Source organism: Octopus sinensis, linkage group LG29 (genome assembly GCF_006345805.1).
Source record: "Octopus sinensis linkage group LG29, ASM634580v1, whole genome shotgun sequence".
Lineage (NCBI taxonomy): Eukaryota > Metazoa > Mollusca > Cephalopoda > Octopoda > Octopodidae > Octopus > Octopus sinensis.
The window spans coordinates 16,418,907-16,441,621 of NC_043025.1; the positions used below are offsets into that span (position 1 = coordinate 16,418,907).

Consider the following 22,715-nt stretch of genomic DNA (forward strand, 5'->3'; position numbering starts at 1 on the left):
GGAGCTCGAATCGGCCTTCCCAGGGCAGCACTTCTGGGTCTGCTGTAAGCATTGTGTTTTTTGTGGGGTCTGCGTGCAGCAAACAGAAGGGCTGCCCCAGGTGGCACACACTCCAGCTATGCTAGTACTTTTGGGGCACGGATGCTCTTGCTAATGCCAACCACTTGACAGAATGTGCAAGGGGCTTTTTACGTGCCACTGGCAAGTGTGCCTTTTAGTGGCACCAACACCTGTAATGGACAAGCCTGTACGTATGGATGGCCACGAATGATAATGGTTTCAAACAGTGGTACAAGGCGAGCAGTTTTGAGGGGAAGGGCAAAGTTGATTACATCAACCCCCAGTCTACAACTGGTACTAATTTCCACTCCAAACAGATGAAAGGTTAAGTCGACCCTGATGGAATTTGAACTCAGAACGTGAACACAGACGAAATGTCACTAAGTATTCTGTCCCGTGTGCCAATGATTGTGCCACCTCACCAAAGATATAAGGATTATTATATATATTACTCTTTTTTTTTACTCTTTTACTTGTTTCAGTCATTTGACTGCGGCCATGCTGGAGCACCACCTTTTAGTCGAGCACATCGACCCCGGGACTTATTCTTTGTAAGCCCAGTATTTATTCTATCGGTCTCTTTTGCCGAACCGCTAAGTGATGGGAACGTAAACACACCAGCATCAGTTGTCAAGCAATGCTAGGGGGACAAACACAGACACACACACATATACACACATACATATATATATACATATATACGACAGGCTTCTTTCAGTTTCCGTCTACCAAATCCACTCGCAAGGCATTGGTCGGCCTGGGGCTATAGCAGAAGACACTTGCCCAAGGTGCCACGCAGTGGGACTGAACCCGGAACCATGTGGTTGGTTAGCAAGCTACTTACCACACAGCCACTCCTGCGCCTATAGCCACTCCTATACATATATGTTATAGTGGTTGTCTACTCCTTGTGCAGAGCTTGACCACCTCCTGTACCTACACCTTAGAACCATCATGGCATCTGATGTGGCTTTTTTTTTTAAAAACCAGACAGTGTTCTGAAAAGACACCCACAAAGGCTGCACCTCCGATTTGGACCCCCCAAGAAGAGCTGCAGACAAGTCCTGATCTTTGTGGATCTTAAAATGACTTTTGAGGCCTCCATTAGATGCAAGGCTTGAAAACTGTAGAGTAGAGAGAGAATAATTCGATGAACCCCAAAAATGGAAGACAGGTGTTCTAGGGGTCAAGGTGTTGAGTTAACAATCATTTGGTCACAGGTTCGGTTCCTGCAGCAGGCAGTACATTGTGGCCTTGAGCAAGAGACTTCATTCCAAGTCATTACGGTCTACTCAAGCTGAAAATAAATACCAGTAATATCAAGGGGAGAGAGTTAAATCTATGACAAGGAGTAGGGCTGAATCTTAAGCTTTCAGACAAAGAAAAAAAAACAGGGGTAAGATCTGACACAGGGGGACATGAAAGGGGCTGGAAACAGACTTTAGCAGGATTAGAACTGGAAATGTAAAAGGGAGGAACTCAATACCACAAGGTATTTCGTGCAATGTTTTGCTTCCTTTTATTAGGATCGAGGCCATACTGGGGCATTTCCTTCACTGAGCCGAGTCCAAGGGGAGATAATTCAAGCAGACTTGCCTGCAGAGCATTTGTTTCAGTCATTAGATTACGGCCATGCTGGAGCACTATCCAGAAGAATTTTTAGTCGAATGAATTGACCCCTTTTATTCTATCTCTTTTGCCAAATCACTAAATTACAGGGACATAAACACACCAACACCGGTTGTCAAGTGGTGGTGGGACAAACAGACACACACACGTGTATGTGTGTATATATATATTTATGATGGGCTTCGTTCAGTTTCCATCTACCAAATCCATTCATAAGGTTTTGGTCAACATGAGGCTATAGTAGAAGATACTTGCCCGAGGTGCCACACAATGGGATTGAACCTGGAACCATGTGGTTGGGAAGCAAGCTTCTTACCACACAGCCACTCCTGCACCTATTTTCTCTTTCTCTTTTACTTGTTTCAGTCATTTGACTGTGGCCATGCTGGAGCACCGCCTTTAGTCGAGCAAATTGACCCCGGGACTTATTCTTTGTAAGCCCAGTACTTATTCTATCGGTCTCTTTTTGCCAAACCGCTAAGTTATGTGGACGTAAACACACCAGCATCGGTTGTCAAGCGATGTTGGGGGGGGGGACAAACACAGATCCACAAACATATACACACGCATACATATATATATATATACATATATACGACGGGCTTCTTTCAGTTTCCGTCAACCAAATCCACTCACAAAGCTTTGGTCGGCCCGAGGCTATACTAGAAGACACTTTCCCAAGGTGCCACGCAGTGGGACTGAACCCGGAACCATGTGGTTGGTAGACAAGCTACTTACCACATGGGCACTCCTGCACCTATTTACAGAATAATTTAAGACGTTTCATGTGGGAAAACATTTTGCATGTTCTTAAAAGATTTTCTTTAGGATTTTTCACACACACACGTTTGTGTGTGTGTACAGGTTTGATATTAGCCTTTCTTGACATCACAAAATAATTACGAGTGTCAGCATCATCCAATTAGTGTGGTTCGTTTAATAATCTTCCAGGAAAACATATCCAGCCATGGGAAGATATTCTCTCACTTGGAAACGAGTGAAGGTTGTTGACCATAGAAAACCTGCCTTAACAAACCCTGCTTGTCTCACTGATTTTGAACCCTTCTATGAAATAGAACCGTGTGCCCTTACCTTTTCTACTTCTGGCTTGTGTTTGGTGAGAAGCTGAAGGGTCCTGGCATAGGCCTCGTCTACCATTTGGCGAACTTCCTCGTCGATGATCTGAGCTGTTTGTTCACTGTATGGTTTGTCAAACACCATCTCACCTTGCTGGGGCATGTCAAACGACAGGTAGCCGACCCGTTTGTTCATGCCAAAATAGACCACCTGGTTGGTGTTGACGTGCGAGAAAAAACAAGACAGAGAGAGAGAGAGAGAGATTTGGTGAGTTGTTGAACAGTGAAGGAGTGGATACTAGAGAGAGAGAGAGAAGCACACAAACATGAGAGAGGCACATAAACAGAGAGAGAGAGAGAGAGAGAGAGAGAGTGGCATAGTTTACCTGAGAATAAGCATTCTGAGTGACCTTCTTGAGATCATCTTGGGCCCCAGTTGTGATACGTCCAAAAAAGATCTCCTCTGACACACGTCCACCTAGTGTCATACACATACGATCCAATAACTGCAAAGATACACAGGCATATTATATATATATATATATACACACACATTTTTGTTAAGTATAAGGAAACGGAGAAGAATTGGTAAATGTATAATTTTATTTGTATCACAATGAAAACACATCTTTATTTGTACTACACCATTGATATGTTTTCATTGATACAAATAAAATTATACATTTACTAATTCTTCTGCATTTCCTTAAGAAAATGTTGGACAGTTCATCCTATATATTGAGGATCTTTGAACATAGAAGACCAGTTAATATCCGGATATTTTAAAAGATCCCTAGCGAGGAATTCACATCCTCAATTTTGACAGTTTATATATACATCATCATCATCGTTTAACGTCCGCTTTCCATGCTGGCATGGGTTGGACAGTTTGATTGAGGACTGGAGAGCCAGGCAAGGTTTCTACAGCTGGATGCCCTTCCTAATGCCAACCACTCTGAGAGTGTAGCGGGTGCTCTTTATGTGCCACCAGCACGAGGGCCAGTCAGGTGGTACCAGCATCGACCACACTCAAATGGTGCATTTTTAAGTGTCACTGGCACAAGAGGCAGTCGGGCGGCACTGGCAACGACCATGTCCGAATGGTGTTTTTCACGTGCCACCAGCATGGGTGCCAATCAGGCAGATTGTAGGCGTGTGGTCCTTTGTAATGCAACCATGACATACTACAAAGTGCTCTTAAACCAATATGTTCAGGTTTTCTACACAAATTATGGCCAGCATTGGTTTTTGTTACGTTTCGTGTCTGAGATGCCTGAATGCCAAAGAGATCAAAGATGGAAAATTGTTAAGGGGTCTCCGTGCCATGAAACACACCATCCATCTTTTTGTTTCCCCCTTTGTTTCACCCTCCTCCCTCTCACTTCTGTTCAACTCACACTGTGTGACATAGTAGAGATGTGCCTATTCTATAAAACCTGAGATATGGCGTCACACGCCCATTTTTCATCTTTGCTCTTGTAGTTTACATTAGATGTACTCAGATACGAAACACCATTAACAGAATCAGTGTTGATTATAATTGCTATAGAGAAATCTGTAAAGATGACCTTAAGAAATGTAAGTAGAATCAACAACAGAAAAAAACCCCCCAAAAACAAAGAAAGAATATTCCATCCAGTTTGAGAGAGACACATTGTGAAAGAGCTTCTAAGAGTTTCATGTTTTACAAAACTTTAAATTTGCAGGTTTATAAAACCTGTCATGCATCTCAAAGCAATTTTTCAGGCTCTGTTTATGCGTTAGATATAGTTTGGGAAAAGGGCAGTTGACAGTCAGGAAATAAGGAAAAATAAAACAAGAAAGAAAGAAACAAAAACAGCATCCTCATCTTCCATCATTGCAAGGATTTCTTCTCGTTTGTTTTTCTCATTTTCTCGCAGCCCAGCATCCAGTTTTTGATATGCATTTAACACACAAAAAATGTCTGAAAGATTGCTTTGAGATTCATGGCATCTTTCATACATCTACCAAATTAAAGCATCATAAAAGCATCTTTCAATTAAACTGATTATATATATATATATATATATATATATATATATACACACACACATATATATACACATATATATATATATATATATATAAAGTAACAACCTGAGGAAAAGAAGTAAAAGTTGTTTGCCAACATAACATGGCAGTCCTGGTTTAAATGTGAAAAAGATGCCAAAACAGCCTTTCATGATTTTATTATCTCTTGCTCTCCACAATTCTTTGTTTCCGGCATAAATAAGCTACCAATAAAATGGCAAGATTGTGTTGATAATTTAGGTGAATACTTTGATTAACTGCATTGCTTTTTGTTGAGATAAAGTAGAATTAAACTTTCAAAATTGGACATTTCATTCTTAATAACCTGTTTATATATTATATATATATATATATATATATATTAATATACCTCAACTTTAGAATAAAAGAAATATACACACACAAATATTACATTCCAAAGAATCCATTACTAATCACAGCTATAATCACAGCTATAATCCATAACATGCCAACTTCAAGTCATACAACACCTCACTACTTTCACCCATTCATATTCTCCCTTCTCTGTTTTTTTCTTCTTCTTCATCATCATCATTATCATCATCATCGTCGTCATCATCATCACCATCATCATCTTCATCTTCTCCTTCTTCTTCTTCATCATCATCAACATCGTCATCTTCTACTTCTCCACCTTCTACCTCTTAACTTTGTCACTAATGCTCTTTAGTATAACACCTACGCAAATTCCATAAACAAGCCTTTCAATAGAAATATTCTCCTGAATTGAGCTGCGACTGCTAGCCGCCACTGACCATTCAAAATACGACCATCAGGGCACTCCCAGATTTTTCCAACCCCTCTCCTCATCAGCCTTTTTCTTCTACTCTACCAAGAACTCACAACGACCTCGAACACACAAGTGCAAACAAGGGAGTCAGAGAAAGGCAGAATGCCACTTATATCTGAACACTACTATACAAATATTCCTTTAAAAAAACTTTTCTTCTAATTTTTCTAAATTTAATTATTTAATCGTTACAGTTGAAAAGGTCTCAAAATGACCGAAACCGGTACTGAAATGTTCACTATAAAATTATTTTAGCATTTTCTATTTTGACTTGTTTTTTCATATATATATATATATATATATATATATGTGTGTGTGTGTGTGTGTGTATAGCTGAAAGGCAAGCAGACAGGTAGGTAGATAGATGGATGGGCAGATTGATGGATGGATTAATACTGGATAGAATTGGGTTTTTTAGAATAGGTGCTTCGCTATTGTGTCACTGTGTGTGGATTGAAAAAGAAAGGGGTGAGAGAGAAGAGAAGAGACAGGGGGGGAGACTTTGCATATTTGGAAGAAAGGGGCTGTGCATAGTTATATAGCAAGTTCCTATGTGATGGTGCAGCACAAGTCCAAGGCTGACCAATACCTAAACAAATATATATTTCTTTACTACCCACAAGGGGCTAAACACAGAAAGGACAGACAAAGGGATTAAGTCGATTACATCGACCCCAGTGCGGAACTGGTACTTAATTTATCGACCCCGAAAGGATGAAAGGCAAAGTCAACCTCGGCGGAATTTGAACTCAGAACGTAACAGCAGACGAAATATGGCCACGCATTTCGCCCGGCGTGCTAACGTTTCTGCCAGTTCGCCACCTTTACCTAAACAATATAACAAAGGATTGGTCAGTGTTGGAGTTATTAAGCAACCCCCAAATGTACTCTTGAGCCAGGTCAAGGAGTGCATCACAGGCTTAGGAGACCGGCTAATGGTAACATGTTGACCAGTACTACTTGTTCCAGGGGTCAGGTGGCGTACAACTAAATCCTCCTCACTCCCTTGAAGAGCTGTTTGTTAGTATCATGAGAAAGACATCTGGACACCTTGCAGGACGAAAAACAAGACCCGTCGAAGGGTAGATGAGTTCTTTGTGGGGCCACAGGTCATCCTGTTGGGGAAGGCAATGGCAAACCAGCCCAATATTCCTGCCAAGAAAGTCAGAAAACTCATGCTTCCTTCAATGGGAACATCTGAAGGAAGAACTCGGGCTTTATCCGATTGGAGAACTCACATTTAATGAAAAGGACTTTCATTGGAGAGTCATTAATACACTGCATAAGTGTATGATACATGATGATGATGATGATGATGATGGCTAATAAACTCACCTGTTCTTTAGTGTAGAGGTATTGCTCCTTGGGGAGGTACTGGGCATAGCCAAGACCTTTACCACGGGGAATAATGGACACCTGTGGAGAGAAAGAGACACAGTTTAGAGTAAATGTAGATCAGGGTGGGTAGGCAACGTGATAGGGTCAGATACAAAGATATAACATGGTAATGGGTGTGTATATGTATATACATCCCAAATAGAGACGAGTAGCTTGCTTTTGAACAATTGTGATGATCTCTTCACATAAAACTATTGGTTGCCTTTTTAATCCTCAAATAATGAATATTTAACCACCAATGCAGTGTTGAGCATTTATTCCCAATGTTCAATACTAGTGTGTGTGTGTGTGTGTGTGTGTATATCGAATGTTGGGCCTAATGGAGGCAAAGGGAACAGAGTTCCTTTCGAGCGTTGGGCCTGATGGAGGCAAAGGGGTCGAGTTCCTTTCGAGCGTTGGGCCTGATGGAGGCAAAGGGGTTGAGTTCCTTTCGAGCATTGGGCCTGATGGAGGCAATGCCCAAAACCTTTGGCATTATGTCATGCTTGAGAAGAAGAAGACCCATCAAGCTGATCAAAATCACAGTAGAGGGCAGATACTGGTGGCACATAAAAGCACCCATTACGCTCTCAGAGTGGTTGACGTTAGGAAGGGAATCCAGCTATAGAAAACAACTAGCATTAAAGACCCGTCGTTGCCGGGTCATAGGTCTAGTGCATATATATATGTGTACATATTACATGTACATCTATATATATATACATCTACACATAAAATACAAAGTTATATCTTGATATCGCTAGTGATAACAATACTCAAAATATATAACAGACTGGAATTGTTAGCCCGTCTCTTGTAATTTTGATCAATTGTATCTTGTCCTCCCTTTTGTATAGAAGTGTAGCTACAATCCAGCGTACCTCTACTTGGTTGTGGGTGGGGAGTGGGGGGCATTAAAAAATTTTTTCCGGGACGTCCTATGTCCCAGATATAAAGGTAAAAATAAAATATTTCCACTTTGCAAGTTCGAGTCGAGTACTCCTTTGCACGCTCCGTTGACTCGAACCTTGCTTCTATTGTGGCGAATTTACCGCCTCTGATTAGATACCTTTCATAGTCGCCCCAAGACACTTTTCGAAGGTGCTTTCCTCCAGGTGTTCAAATCTTCTTTTTTCTCTACATTATATACTTTATAGGCAATAGTCTTTTCTTTAATTTAATTTTTTATTATCCATCTGGACTATTCCATTTCTGCACGCTAATTTTATTTTTAATTTATTCCCATTCATGTGAAACCACTTATTCAACTTCGAGTCATTGATGCAATTTTATACCAATTGCTATTTTTAATGTTGTTATGTTACGATTATATTATACTTTAGTTTGATTTTAATTATTACTTACTACATGTAATTCAATTGTTACTATTTTTTTATTGTTAAAGTGAAAGTATCTGACATAAAATAGAGAAATGTTTTTGTTTCACTTTTAACACGTAACACTGAAATAGTGGAGAAGATATGATATTGCTATGGGCTCGCTCTAGGCAAGAAGTTGAACATTTTTTTTTGTCCATGAAACTACACGGACCCCAAGTAAGGCATGTGTAAAATTTGAATGAAACTGGTTGTGTAGTTCTCAAGTTTTAGGGAAACACACAGACACACATTCTCAGTTTTATATATATATATATATATATAAAGATGCCAAATCAGACAGGATCCTTGCGCAGCCTTCCAGTGTGCCAGCCCCAGTCAAACCATCCAACCCATGCCAACATAGACAATGGATGTTAAATGACGATGATGATATATAACACACCTTTGCGCACTTGCCTGCCTTCAAAAATTGGATATTTTTTTTCTCTCTCAAGCTTCCAGTTTAGCAACCAGACACACATCATTGCACACAGACATTTCCTCTGGTTCTCTTTTCCAACCTCCTTTCTACATTCAGTCCCACTGCGTGGCCCCTTGGGTAAGTGTCCTCTACTATAGCCTCAAGCCAACCAAGGCCTTGTGAGTGGATTTGGTAGATGGAAACTGAAAGAAGCCCATCATGTGTGTGTGTATATATACACACAATGGGCTTCTTCCGGTTTCTGTCTACCAAATCCACTCAAAAGGCCTTGGTTGGCTTGAGGCTATAGTAGAGGACACTTACCCAAGGGGCCACGCAGTGGGATTGAACCCACAACCATCTTTTGCTTAGGTATAGTGATAGGCAAGCTGTTAGAACTTGATATGCTTGAGAATAAAGTATTAGTCAAACACAGGGCGTAGTAAGCAAGGGTGATGGTGCCACATAAAAAGTACTGGTTCTGGTGCCACAGGGGGATGGTGCCATGCAAAAAGCACCAAAAACACTATGGAGTGGTTGGCATTTGTGTGGATCTTTAACTGTCAGCAGTGAAGTGGTGGTCAGTTGGTCGAAATGCTTAGCAGTATTTCGTCTGTCTTGACGTTCTGAGTTCAAATTCTGCTGAGGTCGACTTTGTCTTTCATCCTTTCAGGGTCGATTGAATAAGTACCAGTTACACATTGGGGTCGATGTAACCAACTTAATCCCTTTGTCTGTCCTTGTTTGTCCCCTCTGTGTGTAGCCCCTTCTGGGCAATGAAAAAACATATCAGCACAGAAATCGTACATTAAATGAGGATGACAAAGGTAGGAGAAATTATGTAATAAACTTCATTGGATAACAGCCGTTTCTGCTGTGCAATGCCTTCATGGCTGAGTGCTTCTGCATCATTTCAGAGCCTCAAAAATGAAGAGGAATAGATCACCATTAGAAGCAGATCTGGAAATACATAAGAAATGGAGTAAAGCATTTGAAGGATAAAAGCCACTCCCAGGAAGGCGTAGATTTTAATAATTTTGTGTATATGTAGAGAGAGAGAGAGAGAGAGAGAGAGAGAGAGAGAGAGAGAGAGAGAAGGAATTAGAGAGATTCTGCACGTAAAGTAATTAAAGAGATGGAATAATTCGATGCAGAGAAGTGAAGATATCAAGATGGTGGAGGGAGAGATGAAGAGATGATGAAATTTTTCAGATGACCTACAAGGAGTTTTTGTCTCCTAATTGAAAAGATAATCTCAGTGAATTTTTCACACTATCTTACATGAGATTCTACAACATTCCTTTTATTTTCTACTTGTTTCAGTCATTTGACAGTGGCCATGCTGGAGCACCGCCCTAAAGGGTTTTTGGACAAAGAAACTGACTCCAGGACTTATTCTTTGTAAGCCTAGTACTTATTCTATTGATCTCTTTTGCCAAACTGCTAAGTTACGGGGATGTAAACACACCAACATCGGCTGTCAAGCAATGGTGGGAGAACACACACACACAGATGATGGGCTTCTTTCAGTTTCTGTCTGTGAAATCCACTCACAACGCTTTGGTCAGCCTGTGGCTATAGTAGAAGACTACTTACCCAAGGTACCACACAGTGGGACTGAACCCTGACCATGTGGTTAGGAAGCAAGCTTCTTACACACAAACACACCTGTGCCTATGTACATACATACATACATATATAAAATGTGTATGTGGCGTTAGGAAGGGCATCCAGCCGTAGAAACTCTGCCAGTTCAGATTGGAGCCTGGTGCAGCCATCTGGTTCGCCAGCCTTCAGTCAAAATCGTCCAACCCATGCTAGCATGGAAAGCGGTTATTAAACGACGATGATGATGATGGTGATGTTATAGCTAACCATGGAGAAATTCCAGCCTGTGTATATTGTACAGGGTGGGTGCTGAAACTTGCTGGCTTTGTGTAAAAGAGAATAGAGGAGGGTCAGTTATTTAGGATTTTATTCAACATATTCCCCCTCTCAGATTCACACATTTATTGCACCAGTCCTTCGTGTACACATATAAGGTGCATTCCAGAAAGTTTTGAGACTTCATTTCAAAGAAGTTCAAAATTCTAATCTCCTTCAAAGTATCATCCTCTGGCTTCAATGCACTTTATGGTAACAAAAGGGTTAACGTGAAGGTGTCCAGGACCCTTGTCACAGCCTCCTTCATCGTCTCCTCCAGCTTAGAGAACAACCAAATCACAAAGAACAAGGTCTGGACTGTAGGGGGCAGGGGACAGGTTTAATGCCTGTCTCTATCAGGTAGTTGGTTAACAGAATGGAATCATGGACTGGTGCAGGTGTCAATGACATGGGCAAAAGACCTCTGGTCTTTAGCCACAAATTCTCTTCCTGAACTCCCACAAAGTACTGTTTGTTGACCATCTGGCTAGAGGGAAACCAGTGGATGTAGATGATGCTGACAGGCTTCTTTCAGTTTCCATCTATCAAAATCCACTCACAAGGCTTTGGATGCCATGCAGTGGGACTGAATCCAAAACAATTTGGTTGGGAAGATTTAAAAAAAAAAAAAAGTACCAGGACTGATTCATTCAACTAAAAACTCTTCAAGGTGGTGCCCCAGCATGGCCACAGCCAAATGACTGAAACAAATAAAAGAAATATATATACATAAGTGCAGGCATGACCATGAGGTAAGAAACTTGCTCCCAACCAAACGGTTCTGGGTTCAGTCCCACTGTATAGTACTTTGGGCAAGAGTCTTCCACAATAGCCTTAGGCCGACCAAGGGCTTGTGAATGGATTTGGTATATGGAACCTGAAAGAAGCCTGTCGTATGTGTGTGTATGTGTATTTTATATTCGTGTGGCATCGTCCGTTTTTCTGTCCCTGTTTCGTATACATTCGGTCCTTCTTCCAAGAAATCTAATGCTCGTAGCTTAGTTTTTCCTTGGGGCTGGCCGGATCGGAGCGATCTCAAGATTAATCAGCCGAAATTGCTAGGATGATCCGGTTCTTGACTGAAGATTGAAGGCTTCGAATGTCCCGTCCGTGTTTTTTGTATCGTCTTCTAAATGTTTTACATTCTTGTCCCAGTTTGTATTTTTCTACATATAATATATATATATATCGTTATCATTGATTAATGGCCGTTTTCCGTGATGGAATGGGTTGGACGGTCTGACTGAGGTCTGGAGAGCCAGTGGCTGCACCAAGCTCCAATCTGATTTGGTTTTTACAGCTGGATGCCCTTCTTAATGCCAACCACTCCAGGAGTGTAGTGGGTGCCTTTTACGTGTCACCGGCACGGGAGCCAATAAGGCGGGCCTGGCAACGATCACCTTTGGATGGTGCTTTTTACATGCTATATGTATTTATGTGTGTGTGTGTTTGTGTCCAAGTTTGTGCCCTCCTCATCATCATTTGACAACCGATGTTGGTGTGTTTACATCCCTGTAACTTAGCAGTTCAACAAAAGAGCCCGAGAGAATAAGTACCAGACTTAACAAAGAATAAATGCTGGGGTCGATTTCTTCAACTAAAAGGCAGTGCTCCAGCATGGCCGCAGTCAAATGCCTGAAACAAATAAAAAGAACATATCCACATATACATTGCAAAGCCCATGTGGAAGGAAGGGGTCATCAGGTGAATGTCCTTACCTTCAGCAAGGGGTCAGCATGTTCTAGGAACCATCCGGCCACAGCATGTCCAGCCTCATGATAGGCCACAGTCTTCTTCTCCTCCGGTTGCAGTACTTGGGTTTTCTTCTCCATACCTTGAGAGGGAGAGAGAGAGAGAGAGAGAGAGAGAGAGATAAGCACCAACAGGGGGTGTGGATGGTTGCATAGGTATGGGGGGGTGGAGATGGTGATGATGGTGGTGGAGTTGGGGGAAGTCATGGAAACAGTGATGGTAGTGGAGGTGGTGATGATGGTGATAATAACGGTGGTGGTGTTGGTGGCAGTGGTGGTTAACAGTCCTACTGACAATGACGATGGTCATGCGGGGTTCAACTACAGCAGTGGCTGTGATACAGGTGATACCAAAAAGTGGTGGTGGTGGTGGTGTAGCTTGTAACAGACACTACTACCACCACTACCCCAAAAGAACTTCCTCCCAAACCACCTGAAGCGCAATAAAACACACCACTACTGCCACAACCACAGCATACCATCACTTGCCACCATGTCACACCTGTATCATATAAAACACCACCACCACCAGCATACCTCTGCTGCCACCATCACCACCATACCTCTGCCTCCACCACCACCACCACCATACCTCTGCCTCCACCACCACCACCACCATACCTCTGCCTCCACCACCACCATACCTCTGCCTCCCAGCCTTTGTTTACTTACCGGCAATCACTCTCTCAATGGCCTTCTCAAAATGGTTCCAGAAGATGGAAGGATTCAAATCTCTGGCTGCTATGAGGGCAGCTTCGTTACATACATTGGCAATGTCTGCACCTGAGAGAGAGGAAAGAGAGAAAGAAACATATGAATAGAGGGGGGCGGGGGTAATAGTGGAACTCATCATCATCATCGTTTAACGTCCGCTTTCCATGCTAGCATGGGTTGGACGGTTCTACTGGGGTCTGGGAAGCCAGAAGGCTGCCCCAGGCTCCAGTCTGATCTGGCAGAGTTTCTACAGCTGGATGCCCTTCCTAACGCCAACCACTCCGTGAGTGTAGTGGGTGCTTTTTACGTGCCACCTGCACAGGTGCCAGGAGTCTGGCATCGGCCACGATCGGTTGGTGCTTTTTTATGTGCCACCGGCACTACATATCCTAGGACAAAGCCCTATCTCATTTCTTTATTGCCCACAAGGGGCTGAACACAGAGGGGACAAACAAGGACAGACAAAGGGATTAAGATGATTACATCAATTCAAGTGCGTAACTGGTACTTTATCGACCCCGAAGCGATGAAAGGCAACGTCGACCTCGGCAGAATTTGAACTCAGAACATAATGGCAGACAAAATCCCGCTAAGTATTTCGCCCGGTGGGCTAACGGTTCTGCCAGCTTGCTACCTTTCTTGCTCTCTCTCTCCCCGTCTGTGTATATATATGCATTATATATAAGGTGGTACTCCAGTATGGCCACAATCAAATGACTAAAACTAATAAAAGAATATATCATCATCATCATCATCGTTTAATGTCCGTTCTCCATGCTAGCACGGGTTGGACGGTTCGACCGGGGATCTGGGAAGCCAGAAGGCTGCATCAGGCTCCGGTCTTATCTGGCAATGTTTCTACAGCTGGATGCCCTTCCTAACGCCAACCACTCCGTGAGTGTAGTGGGTGCTTTTTATGTGCCACCTGCACAGGTGCCAGGAGTCTGGCATCGGCCACGATCGGTTGGTGCTTTTTTATGTGCCACCTGCACAGGTGCCAGGCGAGGCTGGCAATGGCCACGGTCGGATTGGTGCATTTTATGTACCACTGGCACGGGAGCCAGTCGAGGCGGCGCTGGCATCGGCCACGAGTCGGATAGTGCTTTTTACGTACCACCAGACCAGGGATCCTGGCTGGTTCAATTCGATTTCGATTTCGCTTGTCCCAACATGTCTACGCAAGCAAAGGGGGTTGGCATGGGTGCCTGTCGTACGGTCGGATTGGTGTATTTTATGTGCCACCGGCACGGAAGCCAGTGGAGGCGGCGCTGGCATCGGCCACGAGTCGGATAGTGCTTTATATATATATATATATAAAAGTGCATGGCTCAGTTGTTAGAGTACCAGGCTCACAAACCCGAGGTGGTGAGTTCGATTCCCAGACTGGGCTGTGTGATGTGTTCTTAAGACACTTTATTTCACGTTGCTCCAGTTCACTCAACTGTAGAAATGAGTTGCGACGTCACTGGTGCCAAGCTGTATCGACCTTTGTCTTTCCCTTGGATAACACTGGTGGCGTGGAGAGGGGAGGCTGGTATGCATGGGCGACTGCTGGTCTTCCATAAACAACCTTGCCTAGACTTGTGCCTTGGAAGGGAACTTTCTAGGTGCAATCCCATGGTCATTCACGACTGAAGGGGGTCTGTACCCTTTATATATATAAATATACATACATACATATGTGTGTATGCGTGTGTGTATTCACATGAGTGGGGTAGGGGTGCTGAAAACTTTCTGGCTTTAAGGATGTCATGAGAGGCTTCGTTGTAGGTCCAACTTACCAAGTTCTCTTTCTGGGTTCTGAAAAAACTGAAGGACTGCTACAATAAGTGTGTGCATGAAACTGAGAGGGGGAATATGTTGAGTAAAATCGCAATTAACTGATCGTCTGTATTCCCTTTTACCCCCAAAGCCAGCAACTTTTCAGCCCCTTCTCGTGTGTGAAAGTTATACAAAGGTAGACCTGCTAGGTTACCGCAATATGATGCAATTTGCCAAGAACTTACCAGAAAATCCAGGAGTGAGGGAGGCCATTTTGCGTGCAACATCATCCTTGTTTATCTCTGTTTTCAGGTTCTTCAAGTGGACCCTAAAAATGGAAGCTCTGCAACAACAACAACAACATTACTAGTATTAGCTGCAGTGGTGGTGGGAATGATGCGGGTGGGTGGATGGTGGTGGTGGTCATGTGGCCAAACCCTGCTCTTTTGAATAACGTCGGTTTTCCATGCTGGCATGGGTTGGATGGTTTGACTGGAGCTGGCAAGGCTGGAGAGCCGCACCAGGCTCCATTGTCTGTTCTGGCTGGGTTTCCACAGCTGGATGCCTCTCCTAATGCCAACCTCTCCATAGAGTGTACTGCCTGCCTTTTACGTGACACCAGAACTTTTAACAATGTGGCACCATATGAGTGTGTGTGTGTGTGTGTGTATGTGTGTGTATATGTGTGTGTGTGTGTGTATCTGTGTGTGTGTATGTGTATGTGTGTGTATATGTGTGTGTGTGTATGTGTGTGTATGTATGTGTATGTATGTATATGTGTGTGTATGTGTATGTGTGTGTATGTGTGTGTATGTGTGTGTGTATGTATGCGTGTGTATGTGTGTGTGTATGTGTGTGTGCATGTGTGTGTGTGTGTGTGTGCATGTGTGTGTGTGTGACCTTGATTTGATGGTGCAGGGTGGATGGGTCATCCACGAAAACATGTCTGGCCATGCGGAACTGCTACTTTGGGCTTGGAAACGGGCAAGGGTTGGCAACAGGAAGGGCACCCAACCATCAAAAAAAAAAACACAGAAAAAGCCCAAAAAAACTCAAACCTGCTTTCTTAAACTCCATTCGATTTGTACAAGGATGGAAAAGTTGCTATTACAAATGACAATGATAATGATGACGATGACAATGAAGAAGATAATGAGAAGAAAGATGACAAAGATGATGGCAATGATGACGACGATGACAAAATAAGTTTTGCATCTTCAAAACCTTGAAGATGTACTCAATAGAAAGAAGATTTGAGCGATACCGAATTATATACATTTGGAAAATGATAGAGCAAAAGGTGCCAAACTTTGGTATCAAAACCTACCACTCACTGCGCCACGGAAGACGCTGCCAGCTACCACCAATCAACAAAAAGGCTGGCCAGGCAGCAAAAACCCTGCGAGAGTCAAGTCTGTTGGTTCGAGGAGCACAACTGTTCAACTCCATTCCGGTACATGTCAGAAACCTATCAGGATGCAGTGTGGAATCATTCAAATTGCAGCTGGATAGATACTTAAGCACCATTAGAGATGAACCCCATCTCCCAGGATATACACAACGAGCACAAACTGACTCAAACTCGCTCCTACACATGTCAAAATTAAACAGAGAATACAACCTGGCAACCACACCAGACTCTGAGGGTGGAGTCTTCGACTTGGCCTGAGCATGGACTCAAAGTCAAATGAAATGAAATCACTTTTAGGTGTTTTCATAATCAATTCTCTCAAGAAAACAATATTTGGGTCTTTTTCATTTCAGGAAAGTCAGACATTAGGGGACAGCAGGTCTCAATATTGACCCCTTACTTAATATGTTGCCTTGAATATCAGTAAACGTTTCTTTTGATAAATTACTAAGAGCTGCAGGCATGGATGGGTGGTTAAGAAGCTCACTTTGCAACCATGTGGTTCCAGGTTCATTTTCACTGCATGGCACCTTGGGCAAGTGTCTTCTACTATAGCCATGGACTGACCAATGTTTTGGGAGTGAATTTGGTAGGGAGAAACTGAAGGAAGCCAGTCATGTGTCTGTGTGTTCCTCTACCATCGCTTCACAACTGCTGTTGGTTTGTTTATGTCAGACTGGCAAAATGAATACAAGACTTAAAAAATACAAACAAATACTGGGGTTGACTGTCCAATAAGTGAAATAAGCAAAGGATGAAGAGTAAAAGTGAAATTGTAAATATCAAGTACTTTCGTACTTACCTGCCCTTTATGTCAGGTGCGGGAACAAAAATCTGTCGATCAAATCGACCAGGACGCAGAAGAGCTGGATCTAGAATGTCGACACGGTTCGTTGCAGCCAAAACTACAACCCCACTCTGCGTGTTGAAGCCTGTAAGGATAGAATGTACACATATAGTGGAACTGGCAACAGTCTTATGAACTGGAGCATAGTGGGAATGATAACACTCCTCCACTCCATATATCTTTGGAGCAAAGAGATGTAGTTTGTATTTTGCAGAAAAGTATAATGTTGTGATATAAAAGTTTGAAGTGTTGAATAAGAAGTCTGAAAGTAGAAATATTTGAAATTTCTCTTGACCAATGTCAGACATATTGAACCACAGGTTTTATAGCTGAATTAATATTTAGAGAAGAAATCTCAAAAGTGGAAGCAAAGCCTCAAATGAAAGGGCCTTAAAGTAAACCAAACAAAAAGATTTGGACTCAGATTGTAGGGAGCTACAACAAATTCATACTTTACAGACTCTGCTAATTTCAGACGCTTTAGCTGTGTGGTTAAGAAGCTTGCTTTGCAATACAATGGTTTGTGTTCAATTCCACTAAGTGGCACCTTTGGCAAGTGTCCTCTTCTATAGCTCTGGGCCAACCAATGCCTTTTGCATGAATTTGGTAGATGGAAACTGTCTGAATAAAAGACAGAATGGTCAAAGCTGGAACAGTTTTGATCATAGGTCTACAGGATCAGGACTGACCAAGGGTTAAATACCAACAACTTACCCTCGATGGGCCAACACCAACAAACATCTCCAGAAATTCTGATCCAGAAACTGTGATGAAAGGAACATGGACTGGGTGCTTTTTACATGCCACTAGCACAGGTGTGTTTTATGTGGCACTGACACCTGCAAAAGACAAGCTTGTATGGATGGATGACAGCAATTTTACTTGGCTTGATGTGTCTTATCAAGTACAGCAAATCATCTTGCCTAATATATACATACATATATATATATATATATACATACATATATATATATATATACATACATATATATATATATATATACATATATATATATATACATACATATATATATATATACATACATATATATATATATATACATACATATATATATATATATATATACATATATATATATATATATATGATGGACTCTCCCATTGTTAGACGACGTATGAGGGTTTGACAGTTTCTTACTGGACAACCACAAAGATGATTTGTTTATAATGATCAAATATTTGCGTAGACATAAGCTCATTCTCTCCATCAGATGGACATTACCTGTACAGGTGCAATGGGTGCCACATGTCAGATAATAAAATGATCGCAGAGCAATGGGAAATGAAGTGCATTGCCCAAGAACACAATGCAAGCCCAATCTTGGAATTGAACCCACATTCTCGCAATCGTGAATGCAACACCTTAACCACTAAACAGCAGTGCACACAGTTGCTGTTTTTCCAAATTTGCTCAGAAGCTTTTGGTCATCTCAGGTTTATAAGAGAAGACAGCCAAAGAGAGGGATTGAACCCGAGACCACATGATTACGAAATGATCTTAACTGCAGACACAACTAACAACAACAACAACAACGAACTATTTCCTCACCGTCCATTTCTACAAGAAGTTGGTTTAAAGTGTTCTCCTGTTCGCTGTGACCACCAAAGTTACGTCCACCCCTCTTGCGACCCACAGCATCAATCTCATCAATAAACAGGATACATGGTGCACTTTTACGAGCGAGGGAGAACATGTCTCGCACCTGGAAGAAATAGGAGTCACATGATTAATTAAGGTAAACAACTACACCTGCGTGATCGTCTATAACATCAGCATCATTATAATACAACAGGATAGACAAGAAGGACAAGGACACAATAAATAATGTACTCCTAGGTACACTGTGTTTGTATAAAAGACAGGATGGTCACAGCTGGAACATCTTTGATCATAGTTCAGTTGGATAAAGACTGAGCTGGGGCTAAACAACAATGAGGAAGGACACATTAGATACACTATGACTACAGGATGGTCACAACTAGAACATCTATGATCATGGGACAATTGGATTCTGATTGCCCAGGGCTAAAATGCAATAATGAAGAAAGGCACATTAAATAATGTAGTCCTTGATACACTATGCCTGAATAAAAGACAGAATGGTCACAGCTGGAACATCTTTGATCATAGTTCAGTTGGATAAAGACTGACCTGGGGCTAAACAACAATGAGGAAGGACACATTAGATACACTATGACTACAGGATGGTCACAACTGGAACATCTATGATCATGGGACAATTGGATTCTGACTGTCCAGGGCTAAAATGCAATAATGAAGAAAGGCACATTAAATAATGTAGTCCTTGATACACTATGCCTGAATAAAAGACAGAATGGTCACAGCTGGAACATCTTTGATCATAGTTCAGTTGGATAAAGACTGACCTGGGGCTAAACAACAATGAGGAAGGACACATTAGATACACTATGACTACAGGATGGTCACAACTGGAACATCTATGATCATGGGACAATTGGATTCTGATTGCCCAGGGCTAAAATGCAATAATGAAGAAAGGCTCATTAAATAATGTAGTCCTTGATACACTATGCCTGAATAAAAGACAGAATGATCATAGTTGGAACACTTTTGATCATAGGTCGACAGGATCAGGACTGACCAAGGGTTAAACACCAACTTACCCTCGATGGGCCGACACCAACAAACATCTCCAAAAATTCCGATCCAGAAACTGTGATGAAAGGCACATGGGCTTCGCCAGCTGTTGCTTTTGCCAGCAGGGTCTTCCCGGTTCCTGGGAGGCCCGTTAGAATAGCCCCTTTAGGGATCTTCGCCCCCAGTTCAATGTATTGTTGGGGGTTCTTCAAGAAGTTGACAAACTCCATAATCTCCAGCTTCGCCTCTTCGCAACCTGCAACATCCCTGGCAACAGAAGAAAACGGTTGTAAGTATACGCAGGACAACATGGTGTGACGAATGTGGGGGCAGTAATGGGGGGGGGTGCAGATAAGGGACCAGCAACACGGTTTAGAAATAACAGCTGCTTCTCTCTCAAATCACATTGAACAGATTGGTGAAAAATGGCTCATTGGAGATTATTACAGTCCAAGGTGGACTGTGATAGTGCTGTGTGTGTGTGTATATATGTATGTATATATATATATATATATATGTGTGTGTGTGTATATATATATAACGACGTAAGAAATTTGAAAAGCTAAACGCGAAACCGGTCTTTCTTCTAAACTATGTCATTGTAAGAAAAAAATTTATAATATTCTTCAGACATATTGACTTAAATATATATTCTTTAACCTTTTAAAACAAGCCTTCTGTAGTTTTTTCACTTTTTACTATTTTCTATATATATGTGTATATATATATATATATATATATATATATATATATGCACAGACATGTCCATGTGGTAAGGAGCTTGCTTTTCAAATACATGGTTCTGGGTTCAATCCCACTGCATGCTGCCTAAAGCAGGTGTCTTCTACACACACACACAATATACTAAAAATAATAATCTTTGGATGGCATTTATAAACATTTTAACACATTGCTACGCATGTTTCCACAAATCTCATGTCTCTTATGATCAAAAGTCCGTATTCTTGCTCTGATTACATTGCAGTTCGTAGAATCCATGGATTGTGCTCACGCATTCATTTCTTTGGGCAAAATAACATTGATGGAAATTTAAGTGAGGGTTGTTTACCAATTTTGACCCATGTGGGCCATTCTGTGCCTATTTGGTGGGGCAGGGTGGGAGGTGAAGAGAAGACGTAGCAATGCGTCAAAATATTTAGAAATTCCATTCAAGAATTTTTATTACTTTTACTATATTTTTCCTACTTTATATCGGCTTATATCACTTTGAAAACACCGGTTCTCGTCCGATCACCGAAGTTAAGCAAAATTGAGCCGAGCTAGTACTTAGATGGGTGACCGCTTGGGAAACCTAGGTGCTGTAAACATCTTTCTGTCTGTGAAGGTGCATGGCTCAGTGGTTAGAGCGTCGAGCTTTCGATCGTGAGGTTGTGAGCTCGAATCCCGGACCGGGCTGCGTGTTGTGTTCTTGAGCAAGGCACTTTATTTCACATTGCTCCAGTTCACTCAGCTGTAGAAATGAGTTGCGACGTCACTGGTTCCAAGCTGTATCGACCTTTGTCTTTCCCTTGGATAACACTGGTGGCGTGGAGAGGGGAGGGTGGTATGCATGGGCGACTGCTGGTCTTCCACAAACAACCTTGCCTGGACTTGTGCCTCGGAGGGGAACTTTCTAGGTGCAATCCTAAGGTCATTCATCACCGAAGGGGGTTTCCTCCTCATATATATACATACATTTGTGCAGGAGTGGCTGTGTGGTAAGTAGCTTGCTTCCCAACCACATGGTTCCGGGTTCAGTCCTACTGCGTGGCACCTTGGGCAAGTGTCTTCTACTATAGCCTCGGGCCAACCAAAGCCTTGTGAGTGGATTTGGTAGACAGAAACTGAAAGAAGCCCATCGTATATATGTATATGTATATATATATACTAGCAGTATTGCCCGGCTTATTAATCACACTGAAGAAAATCGATTAATCTGCGAGTGCAAAATCAATACTTTCTTACACAATGTACGCACGTGCCCTCGTGCGCTCTATGCACATGCGAATTAAGCTAAACTTGGATGAAGTTCAATCAAAATTCAATTATTTTGGTTTTAAAATCAAGCATTTAATGCCCTCTATTTTTGCACTTATGTGTTCCATTTCCTCAATAGGAAGTACGAAGAAGCATTTCATAAATTTTTGTTGATCAAATAATTGCATTGTTGAATTATTCTTTTAGATCAGTATTTCTCAACGGGGATTTCAGGGGAGAGTTTCAGGGAGTCGCTGGCGATGTATCGTGATGATCAAAAATCCGGCCTGCTAAAATTTGGTTAAAGTGATTCAAACTGCAGACTCAATGCAAAATGGTCACATTTAATTCAAAGGGTTAAAAATGTTATGAAAACAATTGGTTCACAAAGTCCAGACGATTAATACAAAAAACCCCTCCAGGCTACATCCTGAAAATTCATTTCTTTGCCGAATTTCTACAATGTTTACGGTGATTCGTTTTTATATCTTGATTTTTTTATTTTTCATGCAATTTACGCATGCTTACACGCGTGGTGAACACAGTTCACGTCAAACAGCTGACTGAGTAAAGTTCACTATTCAAGAGATGAAAGAGGCAATGGTATACGAAGTGCGAAAGGAGGAAGAAGAAAGGCGAATTGTACATTTGGTGCAATGCAGTCAACCGGGACAGTGCCTGAGATGGGAGGAATATGTGATCAACCGCAGAATATCATGTAAGGAACTTTGGGCTTGGGAACAAGCAAGAACATCCTTCCTGATCAAGTCTACCTTCGACGTTCTACCTTCACCGGCGAACTGAGTCTGGTGGAACATAAACAAAACTGATGACTGTAGATGCGGAGAGGTAGCGACGGTTAGACATGTTATGTCAAGTTGCAGA

At 42.0% G+C, this 22,715-nt stretch overlaps 1 protein-coding gene and 1 pseudogene across 1 annotated transcript in view; one reads left to right on the forward strand and one right to left on the reverse strand.

Moving 5' to 3' along the window:
- The window catches only part of LOC115226140 (AFG3-like protein 2), a 70,023-nt gene that overhangs the window by 3,302 nt on the left and 44,006 nt on the right, over nucleotides 1-22,715 (reverse strand). Inside the window, exons 9-17 of the mRNA XM_029797132.2 lie at nucleotides 19,880-20,120; nucleotides 18,783-18,936; nucleotides 17,168-17,297; nucleotides 15,200-15,297; nucleotides 13,152-13,262; nucleotides 12,447-12,562; nucleotides 6,964-7,044; nucleotides 3,152-3,271; nucleotides 2,782-2,976 (exon numbers count right to left, since the gene is read on the reverse strand). Of these exons, the coding sequence (XP_029652992.1) occupies nucleotides 2,782-2,976; nucleotides 3,152-3,271; nucleotides 6,964-7,044; nucleotides 12,447-12,562; nucleotides 13,152-13,262; nucleotides 15,200-15,297; nucleotides 17,168-17,297; nucleotides 18,783-18,936; nucleotides 19,880-20,120 (1,246 nt within the window). The remainder of the gene's footprint in view (nucleotides 1-2,781; nucleotides 2,977-3,151; nucleotides 3,272-6,963; nucleotides 7,045-12,446; nucleotides 12,563-13,151; nucleotides 13,263-15,199; nucleotides 15,298-17,167; nucleotides 17,298-18,782; nucleotides 18,937-19,879; nucleotides 20,121-22,715) is intronic.
- On the forward strand, nucleotides 21,062-21,181 carry LOC115226261 (annotated as a pseudogene).